Here is a 12,454-nt window from a genome sequence, read left to right as displayed (position 1 = left end):
CCCCCTCCCTCCAAAGCCCCCAGCACACATATTAATAAAGCCCCCCTCCCTCCTTTCCTTCCAAGCCCCCTCACCTGCTTTCATCTGTGCAGGGAGGAGGCACATCGTTCCCTGGTTATCTAGTGGTGATTAGTAAGGTCTAGTGCAGACCTTTTTAATGATCCATCATTCGGCCGGAGCTCAGAACTGACAGAGCTCCGGCCTGAGCTGGCAGGAGCAGCTCTGCGGTCTACATCCATCAGAGATGCAGACCGTGTAGCTGCTCCCGCAAGTCAGGAATGCGGTCCGTGACCGTGCGCCCGACTTGTCAGCTGGCTGCGGGCCGGTACTTTGAGACCCCTGCCTTAATGTACGTATATTTTGAAGGTCCTTGAGACAAAACAGCACATCTTAAATAAAAATTTTTTTATCACCATAGAACACTAGGTTGCGTGTGACCTTTATGATTGAATATTGTGTGTGTGTGCGCGCATGCGTGTGTGCGCGCATGCGTGCATGCGCATGCTGGAAATGTGTACATTGTATAAGTATGCAGGACAAGATAGCAGTCCTGCCACTATGTGTTCTCTTATCATTTCTAGAAAAACTGCCGTTTTATTAGAAGAAGACATGGTTACTGCACAAGCTGTTTTACAATTTAACATCAATTAATAATAACGTTCATATGAACATTCACTTATTTATATGTTCCTAACCAGAATAATTAATAAATCTTAAAGCAAAACTCCAGCCCAAAGTAAAAAAATAATTAGCTCTTTGCTACAATAACCTCCTTCAATTTGAAGCTGTCCCTCTCAATACTTTTCCACCACTAGGTGTCCTCAGTTTTGCAGGTTGAATGATGACCAGCATTATTCAACCCACTCCCTCTGACCCCAGGCTGTCATAGACCCACCCCCAGCCTGTGACTAGACAGCAAATGAATAATGATGGCTTTGATCTGTTTTAAACTAGCAAAAAGGGAAAAGTGCTTATGGGCATTGCAATATATAAATCAGTACAAAGGTGATTCCTCAGCACACTTTCAATCTAGCCAGCAAAAAAATCTGTTTGAACTACTGAGGTTAAAAATAAAGACTTATGTTGCATACACTTGCAAGTACATGTGGAAGCCATTCTGCTGCATCGAGGTCCCTCTGATAATTGTGGTCACTGCCTCTGAGCTCCCAGCTACGGGACATATAGTAATGTACAAACAGAGATCAGGCTCACATGGAGCTAGCCCTTTTGTCCTTAAAGGTACAGCAACACGTTTTTGCTATACTGTATATATCCCCATAGTTGGGAATTCAGATAGTTTTAGAGTTAGTGACCACACTTATCAGAGGAGCCTTGACATGGCAGTGTGGCTTCCACATGTATTTGCAAATGTATGAAACAAACTTATTTTTCTTAATCTGAGTAGTTGAAACAGATTTATTACTTTGCTGGTTAGCTTGAAAGTGTGCTGGGGACCCACTTTGCATTGTTCTGGACAATAATAGAGGCACAACACAATGATATACTCATGTTTTTGTCACTCTGCTTTCTCTTCCTGCCAGCATGATCCTTCTCAGCACATGAACTGATTGGCTCCTTGTACTGCCTTTTCCTCTTATACTCTGAGTTCTGCTGTAGAGGGACTGTAAGAGTCTGATTTGAAATTAAACGCAGGTATTTACACTGCTTACATAAAAAAAATACTAAAAGATAACAACCACTGACGCCAAATTAACCGTCCTTGTGGAAAGAGGGGGAACTCAGTCAGGGAAACTGGGTATCTATCAAAAGAAAAGCACAAGGAGCGTCTCCAAAGTGTAAAAACAACTTTATTTGATAATAAAAACAACTGAAATGTACTCACAAACAACAAATGGTAACAGGCTTGTAGAGCTAAGATCCGGAAACCCCCAGAAACACGTCAACTAGAGGAGTATGTGCATCAAGAATCACTTACATCTTCATCTGCACTTGTAAAGCCTCAGATGTTCGTCCATCCTCAGCTTTCTTAAGATCTTTTCTCTACAAGCCTGTTACCATTGGTTGTTTGTGAGTACATTTCCGTTGTTTTTTTATTGAATAAAGTCGTTTTTACACTATGGAGGCGCTCCTTGTGCTTCTCTTTTATTAAAAAATAAATACATTTAACAATGTATTAAGCTTGGTTCATACTGCGCCCATTACCGCGCTGCCGTGCCTTTCCTTTTTAACAGAATCCCAACGCACAACTGTCTTGTGTTGTATTGCAAAATATAGTGCATGCATGATTTATGGTGCTTTAGACAGCCCAATCAAATGAATGGCCTACTTTAATTGAACGCATGTTAATATGTGACATATCTGCCTAGAGTTTAGGTTTTACAAAAGCCGGCACTGCTGAGTAGTCCATCCTCAAAATTCATAGCAGAGTCAATGAAGTTGGTTCTAACCAGTTTCTCAGCAGGTTTAGCTTCCCCTCCAGCAGTAAATTGGCAGCCTTCTAATTTACGCACTGAGCACTTGCTTCACTGACTAACAGAGACCGTGCATACAGTATTTTCTACTGGCCGGTAACCTAAGTATATCATCCTCATTGCATTTTTAAATCACTGATAAATAACGGTCTCTCATTTTTATTCCCTCCCCACAATCCCCTGAATAGCAACATTTGGACTATGTGTGTATTCACAGTGAAACAATCAGGCTTTATTGCATCTCACCCTGCTGCCAATTTAACTTTGGGAGCTGGGGATGGCATTTATGCAGAAAATAGAAGAGGATCACAGGGAGGATCTTACCAGTGTGATTTTACACTACTGGTAACCCAGTGAGCAGGCAGATGAAATAGGAAGCTGTATTAGTGAATAGTAATTTGTCATCTGGTTATCTATACAGCCTGGTAGGGTTGACCGGACAGAATAATGAATATTCTGGGAAATAAAACAGTTCACACAGTTTCATCATGGTGTGTCACATGACTTTAAAACACAAATCCAGCCAAATTACAGACAACCTGTTTAGGTTTACTGCACTGGGAGTCATATCTCTGGTACAATAAGATATTTGCTTATGTCTATAGTGAGTGTGGGTTTGCAAAATTACAGGGTTATTCACAAAAGGGTGAAGAGTTTGGAGAAGGCAGGAGAAGTAAACAATCTAGGTGGACAACGTAGCTGAATTAGAGAATATTTCCTAAACGACTATTTTGGCCTAGATTGTTCACTTCTGCCTTCTCCAAACTCTTCACCCTTTTGTGAATAACCCTGTAGGGGTCTATTTATACAGCAAATGGTTTCATGCAAGATTCACACATTTTCCAATGGGATCAAATTATAAAACAATATGTGAATCTTGGGTGAAAGAAGAGTAGCTCTTGGGTAAAAACATTTATAATTAGACCCCTATGACTAAATATGGTCCTGATAGGAAAGGCAAAATCTCCCACTTGGAATGTAAAGTATAATAGCAAGTACACTTCAGTGCTGGAAAGCAGACTTTGAATCAAGTTGCTAAGTTCCCTTATTCTTTAGCATTGTGGTGCGCTACGTTAACAAAAGGGGAAGGGCTCTTTTGGTTTTGTTTCATTTCCATTCTCAATGAAATGGTTTCCTTAGTGCGGCACATTTTTACTTGTATGCAGTAACACATCACAATGGAATAGCACAGTGTAAAGGGGCCATAATATTTTAATCTGCATATGTAATGTTTTTTTCTAAAGTTTTACTTTATTTTTTTTACTTTTGTCATGGAGGATGTCATGACCTGATCCAGCCCTCTTATGCAGCTGTGCAGCAACAGATCACTTTTCATAGTAATCCATTGACGACTATAATTAGTCACTGTAGCAGTGATTTGTTGTTGCCGGGGGAAAGGTAGGACTCGGAGATGCACCCGCTTCACCCTAGCTTCCGAACTGAAGAAGGTGCTGTGACGTCACATGTGATGTCACATCACGTCCTCTAAAAACACAATAAGGAAGCATTGTGTTTTGTCTCTGCTATAATTCACTACTATGGAGCATTCTCTGTTGCAGGATTGGAAGCCCTGGAACTGATCGATTAAGCCCTGGGTTTTAGTGCTGGATTGTAGCGTTCACTGACTGGGTTCTAGCATAGAATCCCACCAGGACCTGCAAAAGCTACAGCTGCCATTTTAAACTGCCCTGAAGCCAATAGCTGCTGTCCTAGATTAGTCTTAAACTGGTGCCTGGGACACAAGTGGTTCATGTTGTTTTTTTTTTTTTTCCATTTGTATTTTTTTAATGCATAGTAATTCTCATAATCAATTCAGAAGGAATTAACTTTCCTTTTATGGTATATGTAAACTCTGTTACTGTACTAATATCTCATAAACTTAAAGTGACACTAAACTCAGGAGTTAAAGGAGGACTATGGGATGAGTGAAATACACTCATCCCAATAGTTAGAGCCGACGTGTGACACTGTTGGTGTGACATGTCTGTTCTATTGCTCGAGAACAGAGTGATTACATACCACTGATCACTCAGTCACGATCTTCTCCCTTCACAGAACGGTGACTGTCAGTCACGGCTCCCCGCAGGGATTTCCCCTTCCCCCTCTGCGTTCCTCCAGCTCTGTCTGGAGGGACAGACAGAGGCGGAGGTGGGCACAGTTGGCTCTGCCTCTAGAGCCAGCTGTCATTCAGGCAGCTGGGTGGATCCCGACTGCAGCGCGGCTCTGTGCTTTCAGCATTGGCTTGCAATAGCCCACTATATGCTGAGTTTTGGGTCATAGGAGGACATTAGTAAATGTCCTCCTGTGACCCTAATGAGAACTACAGACAAAAAAGGTTTGGCCATAGTTCTCTTTCAAATCTTAAAAATGCATTTAAGAACCTAGTAACACACAAATAAGCTACATTTTTTATCACTCAGCTTTAGATCCTCAAAAAGAGTGGCTACTTTTGTTCCCCATGGTCCCTGTGTGTGTTGTAAAGTAGTAGTAGTGTTGTAAAGCTTGCTGACCATGATGGACTACAATCTCACTTTTAGTTTAGCTAATTGTATTGAGATTGTAGTCCATCACAGGAGCGAGCTTGGACCGGTGACTACAACACACACAGGTGACCATGGGGAACAAAAACAGCCACCCTCCAGAAGGAAGGACATCATTAACACCAATTCAGAGATGATTTGAAGATCTACAGCTGAGTGATACACAAATAAGATACATTTTGTTAATCGTTAAAGCAGACCTTTACCCTCTTTGACTTAAAATCACATCAGCATACAGCTCTGCATGCTGATATGAAATCATCTTACATTCATTAGCTAAACAAACATATATTTTTATTTTACTTACAATTTATTTTTTCTACTTCCTGGTCCACTTCGGCACAAATTATGTAATTGTGCCCAAGCATTGCATTCTGGGAAAGTTACAGAACATTGCTGGGAAATCTCATCTGTATTGTCATGAGATCTCAGGGAAAGGCATTTTCCTTCCCTGAGATGATGTGCATGGTCACGTGTCCTATAGATCTAGTAACCTGCCCTTAGTTAAAATGGCCACTGTTAGAAGACTGGAGAAAAAAAAGAAAACTAATGTATGCAAAAAATAAAAAGCCGGCAATTATCTATAAGTATCTGTTTGTAGATTGTAATTTCTAAATATTTCTAAAGGTGCCTTTGTTGTTATTTTGAAGATATGTTTAATGTTGCTATTTAGGGTACTTGAATGCATTTTGAAGACTTAGAGGGTTATTAAACCCTCACATGTTTTTGCATATATCTAGTGCTAGCAAGCAGTAGAAATATGCAAAACGATAAAAAAAAACGGGCGGCCGCAAAGGATCTTGGGGCGGGCACATGCGCAGTTTAGATGTTCGGCCGGGAGACGAGAAGAGACACAAGGTAAGTCTATTGAGCAGCATGCACCCGCACAGACTCCGTGGGATATCTGAGAAGAGGAGGACAGAGAAGCCAGCGCTGGATTGGAGACCCGCACCAGCGCTGGAGGGACAGCTAAAAACTACAGGAAAGAAGATCGGATTAAGAGACATCATTTCAGGTAAGTCCTTATATTAGCACTGTGGGGGACGGGACGGGACTTTTGCCCTTAATGTCACTTTAACTCGTGAGTTTAGTGTCACTTTAAGGCCCTTTCACACAGGCAGTATCCATTCCCATCAGCCGAGGATCCGTGCCCTGCTGATTGGAGCAGTACGGAACAGTTGTCATTCTTGTGACTTCCATGTCTGTTCAGTTTATTCCTCTCTTGTGATTGCGGAAGAAACTGAACTAAGCGGACCCATGTTAAGTTTAGGGGGGGGAGTCACATGTAAGTTTACATGTGGCCATTTGCATCAGATTACCCACAAGCCATCCCCTTCAGGTCTCTTCCTCTGTTTTGGTTTTTTTTTCCCAGACCTAGGCGGACGTAGAGGTAAATGGATGCAGGTCCCTTTACATCCAACTCCCAAGTTTTTTTTTTATAATTCCAGCAGTAGCAGTATAGCGTAAACCAGCTGCATCTTGTACTGGCGAGCGTGGGGCTAACCGGCCTCTTCAGGCTTCTTGATTTAAAAAAAAGTCCTGGTATAAAGAGGATCAGTTTTACTGCGATTTTTAGTCCTAATATTTTCCATGCCAATATTTGCATTAGCTTTTACTTATTTTTAAATATAGTGTGATTTGTAAGCTCTTTAAGAGTAGTGTGTGTGTATGTGTGTGTGTGTATGTGTATATATATATATATATATATATATATATATACAGCACATTTGCACTTTTTGTGTTTTACCTTTTATTAATTGTTGAATGAAATTTGTAGAATGAAATCTTAACAATTGTAATTCCATGTCTTACATCTTGCATGTGTATTGTACATTCTCAACTATAAGATTAGGAAGTATTTATCAGTGTTCAAGACACTGAATCGCTGAAGAGGAGTTTTTCTTTTTAGCCTTAACAATAAAGCTGTCATTACTTGCTGGGATCTGCTATTCATTACCGTAGCTTACCTTGACACATTTCTTTCTTTATTTCATTTCTCCACAACCTTTAATGGTGTCTTTGTCCTTTTATGTTATAATAAACATTAATTTACAAGCATTTGTAAAAACCTAAAGGCTGGTTGCAGACACAGAATATGAATAGTGCGTACATAAATATTTCTGATGATTAAGACTCCGGATCTTCCTTTAATAAAGTGCAGATAAGGGTTTCTTCTTTCTAGCTGTGCCACATCACAGCGTAAAAGAGAGGTAATACCTCTCAGCCCAGGTATTCATTTGAAACACAGTTTTTATTATATGTGAAATTATGTCAAGTTGAAGAAGGTATCTTTTGTGCCCTTGGGTCCATTTACTATATGCATACACTTAAGCTGTAGATTTCTGTAAACGGTCAGCACTTTCTGAGAGGAGAATCCAGATTTAGAAATGTTTTCCTGAGCAGCGTAGTGAGATGGAACTGGGGAAATTACTTACAGAAAGGTTGGAGTTGAAGCGTTGCATGCCCTTAGTATCAAAAGGCATGGACGTTGTTTGAGAGGTATAAAACAGAAACTATGCATAAGGCTGGGATATCAATAAAAAAAAAAAAAAATGGATGATCTCCAAGTTGCTGATTGGTAGAGCATTGAGATACTTTATCATGGCTAACCTGGCATTTTAATGATAGCTCCACTTTTCCTTAAAGTGGAGCTATTATCAATTTAGTTGGCCATTGGCTTTTTAATTAGCACGGCCCCCATGGACATCTGTAGCTAATGTCCTTGGGAATCCTCCTCGTGTATTTGTGCATCCCCTACTTCTCGTGGGCTAGCTTCTGCAGCACTGCCACAGGCAGCACAGAAAGTATCTGCTTTTGTGTCAGGTATACTATGGGGAAAAGGGGCATGGCTGTCGGCAACTTATACTAGAAAAGTCCTGCAGCATGAGTTACACAGAAAGGACATTTGGACATTACCATGAGGACAGGGGCCAAACAAGAAACCCTATCCTCATTGTATTTCCTGTTTCAGCGATGCTGTCCATGTCTACTTAGTGCTTCAAAAAGGAGGCTTCTATAGACATGACTGACTTGAAAAAAATTGTTGCTTACATTCATAAGTAATGTACTTTTAATGTTCCTAAATACGTTCTTACAACAATTGTTTTTGAGAAAAGATAGTTGTACATTACTGTATTGCATTTACAAGTGGATTGTTTTTCAGGTGATGATAGATTTTTCTATACTACATACAATGAATGATGAAAAAGTGCAGTGTACCAAAATTGTCACTTGTTTGCCTCATGTGATGTGATGTAGCTTTGTATTTTCGCTGTTCTTTGTCTGTATACCCTGTATTTCAACAAACTGCTGACGGCTCCACAAAAAGAATTCATCAGTCATTTGGTGGATCACAGCATGCGTGATCTGCGATTGAAACTTTGTTTTTTGAGCTGGTAACAGCAAAATAGAAGCCTGAACTCAGGATAACCTTCAGCCTTATTTCTTAGGACTTCGGAATTGTCCCTGCAGAGCAGCACAACATCTCAGGAGGTCTGTTCCCATGTGGAGCTATTTCCCTGCAGAAGGATTCAATGAATTCTCGCATTTTGAGTAATGCATAATAGATAACACTGAAAATACAATCACATATATGGGTCTGCGGCAAACAGTACAATCCAGTAGTCGAATAGAATTATTCATTAAATAAATGAAATATAAAGGTGTTTATTTGATATATGACTGAAAACATTTGGTTTGTTTTTTTCCCTCCTAAGAAAGAAGTATGTTTTTCTTAATTGTATATCACAGGGTGTTAATTTTTTATGAATGGGCTTTGCAGCTACCTTCAGGTTATTGCAGCATATCAAAGCTGTTAGGGCAAGTTTACCTCTCAGCTGAGCCTTGGTGGGCCACTCTCTGACCCCTGCTGGAAGGGCTGGCTTGTAATGCATTTACGGCTCTGGTTCCTGTGTGGGGCACTCACCTTGACACTTTGACATACATAAGCATGTAGCAAAACATACATTGTACATCTACTCAAATGGAAAAGTATGAAAACAATGTGGTTTTAACTAAAACCTAGTTTTTCCTTTAAAAAATAAAAATCTATATCATTGTGACTGTTGGGTAGTGTTTATTTTCACCCTCTAAATACATTTTGAAGCAATTCTGTTCTTTTGTTTATACAGAAAATAACAGTAGGGATAAGCCAGTCTAGTAGATCATGTAATCAAACATTTGTTAAGCTCCGTTGATTTATCTGACTATAATGGGCGGAAACATGTTTGATTTTGCAAGCATTGATCACTCATTGATGCTTATATGGCCTTGTTCTTCAAAATGGAAATTGTTGAATGGTGTTCCAATGACATCAGATCTTCATCTAGTATCTTGCTTTATCTTTCATACTTGTTTAATCTCTTCCTTATAGGTCATATTCCATGATGTCAGTGCCCTGACGGAAAAGCTATTCCCTATAGTAGAAGCCATGCAGAAACTCTTCAGTGCTGGCACGGGAACTTACTACAGTGATTCCATCTTTTTCCTGTCTGTTGCCCTTCACCACATAATGCCAAAAGGTAACTTTGTTGTTTGTACTGCATTACAGGGCCTCTGAACCAAGGGATCAGTCTACATGTAAGCCAGTTATACAACGAATGATCCTACTGATTGGAATCATTTAACAAATTAATCCAGCTTAGCTAACCTTGTGTATAACTACATAAAAAGAAATTGTTCTGGTCAGTCCCTAGGGTGATTCATTTGACTGTGACCAAAAAGTTCTGCTTGTGAGATTGGAAGATGAATGTATAATCAGACATATGCCATGTTTTTACGTAAAATACACATCCTTTTATTTCCCCTATAGTTCTCCTCAGGGTCACGAGAGGACATGTGCTGTGTCCTCCCGTGATCCAAAACTCTGCACCATTGCCCGCTATATGCTAAGCGCACCGCAGCCAGGATGGATCCCGACAATACTGTCAAAATCCCCCCCACCCCCCCGGGTGATAGCTGGCTCTAGCTGGAAGATCGGACAGGGGAGGGGGTAATCCCTGTGGGGGGGGGGGAGCAGTGACTGGACAGTCATCACTCTCTGCAGGGAGATGATCGGGAAGGGAGCGAGCAACGGTATGTGTTCGCTCACTTACCGTTCAATAGAGCCGATGTGTGACACTCACCCCATAGTTCTCCATTTCATATTACCATAATTAAGTTTAATATACACAGTCATGTGAAAAAGTAAGTACACACCATGGAAATTGTTGACTTTTTCAACATATATATATATATATACTGTATACACAGGCAAATATTAGATCTTGGTTCAAAAATAGTGCCTACAGATAAAGGTGATATAACAAATGACGTATAAAATTGGTGTATTCAATTTCATGATTTAAAATAGCAAAATTCAGAAAAAAAGTAGGTACACTCTACATTTACCACCACTTCAAATCTATGACATTTATAATTCAGTGCTCCAGATTAAGTGCCAATATTTAGAACCGTACTTAGACTTATCTTATTTAAACCTCAGATGTCTAGGGTCTGGTGTTATCTTTGCTATTCATGTGTGTGGTGTCATCATGCCATGATCAACAGGACTTTCTAAGACCCTCAGAAAGAAGGTTGTGGATGCATGTGAATATGGCAGGGGATTTAAACTATGGCCAACTGATTTGAAATCAAGCATTCCACTGTAAGGGAAATACATTTAGAAAAAAAGTGGCATAAAATACAAATGACAGTTAATTTGCCTAGGACTGGCCGGCCCAGCAAATTCAAGCCAAAGATCTGACTGTTTAAAAATGGTCAAGTGGAGTAGTGTTAAAACGACTGCTAATTGATCCAAGACAGGACGACCCAGCAAATGTAGCTCAAGAACCTGACTGCTTGATGCTAAAAAAAATATCCAAGATGTCAGAGTTCCATTGCAGGGTGTTCAGGCAAATTTTGCAACAGTTGGGGTCAAAGTGCATGCATCTGCAAATAGAAACATATTGACCCATTCTGTTTCTTAGTTTTTGTGTAGTGTTCCCTATGTACCATAGGGAACACTACACAAAAACTAAAACAGAATAGGGTCAGCACAGACAGTGCTTGTTTGTGCCTAGGTGCTAAGATAAGAAAGATATACTCACTCAGAGCCGGCCAACTATCATGGTGCTCCCTCCAGCCTGTCCCCTCCGCAGCAGCACATTTGAATGTTCTTCAGTGTCCTCACGTCTATGCCCAGTGTATAGACATGATGATTTACTGGACCTTAGACCGCTGCAATGGAGGGGGAGAGTCATTCCAGGAACCGGTCTAAGAAGAAGTCGGCTTGGAGGTTTGGGTGAGTATATCTTTGTTTTTTTTAACCTAGACACAAATGAGCAGTTAACCCTTGCAGTGCGGGGAGTAGCCCCACTGCAAGAGTTAATTAAAATAATTCCGGGAGTTCTGCGTAATGAAATGCAGAGTATTAAAACATTATGACTGACTCTATTACAAATCTATAATACTGCTGAATGTCACACACACAGAACATATAAAAGCTTCAGGTCAATTTGACAGATACAGAAGACTAAACACAGGAATCCTAGTGGATATTTACACTAAAAACCCTCTACTCTAAAGGCATTAATGAAACAGACAGAGATGATAGAGTAATTCAACCTACAACCCACTGATAATGTCTTATCACACAAACTCATATTTACAAAGAAGAGAAAAATATAACATCACAGAAAATTCTTCTCCTTTTCTCTATTAACATGTTACTTCATTTATTTCAAATATCCATCAGCACTTAGTGGATGTTACACATATTGCTCTATATCATTTATGGTCTGCTGTCTAGACCTTTGTGTAGTCACACTTCCGGTCTGCTTGGACTAAGATGATTATATTGTTTGTTTTTCTTATGAATTGAGCATTACCAACTACTTGTTACATGTAATGATGTTCACATATTATTATACTGCCATGTTTTATGGCTTCTGCTAGTACCATGGACTTTAGCCAATCAGCATAACCTTGAATTATATCAAATTGAATATTTGTTTATTAGCTATATATGTTCAGATACTCTTTATTTTATATATTTTTTTACAAACCACTTTATACCCTGTATATGCTTTTGCATGCTTTTCCAGTATTTGTACCTTTTTTATTTAGTATCATTCTCCAGCATCCTTTAACCCCTTCATGACTGAGGCCCTTTTTTCCATTTTTGCACCCATGTTATATTCCACATTTTAGGCCTGAAAATGACGTAAAACCCCCCAACATTATATATTTTCTGAATGCCAAGACCCTATAGAATAAAATGGTGGTAGTTGAAAATTTTTATGTTGCGCAATATTAGCGCAACTCCTTATTAAACCCCAAAATTTAGTGACAAATTTAATTAAATGCCCCAAAACACAACAAATTACCCATTTTTTTAATGAAATATAAAAGATGAGGTTACAACGAGTAAAACGATACCCAACATGCCCAGTTTACAGATTGCGTGCGACCGTGAAACGGCGAAAAACTGCAGTACCCCAAAAA

At 39.7% G+C, this 12,454-nt stretch overlaps 1 protein-coding gene across 1 annotated transcript in view; it reads left to right on the top strand.

Moving 5' to 3' along the window:
* XXYLT1 (xyloside xylosyltransferase 1) overlaps window positions 1-12,454 on the top strand; it is a 156,251-nt gene that overhangs the window by 25,987 nt on the left and 117,810 nt on the right. Inside the window, exon 2 of the mRNA XM_018567306.1 lies at window positions 9,345-9,492. Coding sequence (XP_018422808.1) covers window positions 9,345-9,492 — 148 coding nt within the window. The remainder of the gene's footprint in view (window positions 1-9,344; window positions 9,493-12,454) is intronic.

This window comes from Nanorana parkeri, unplaced genomic scaffold (assembly GCF_000935625.1).
Source record: "Nanorana parkeri isolate BGI_ZX_2015 unplaced genomic scaffold, ASM93562v1 scaffold29, whole genome shotgun sequence".
Lineage (NCBI taxonomy): Eukaryota > Metazoa > Chordata > Amphibia > Anura > Dicroglossidae > Nanorana > Nanorana parkeri.
This window is presented reverse-complemented; position numbering and strand designations above follow the sequence as displayed.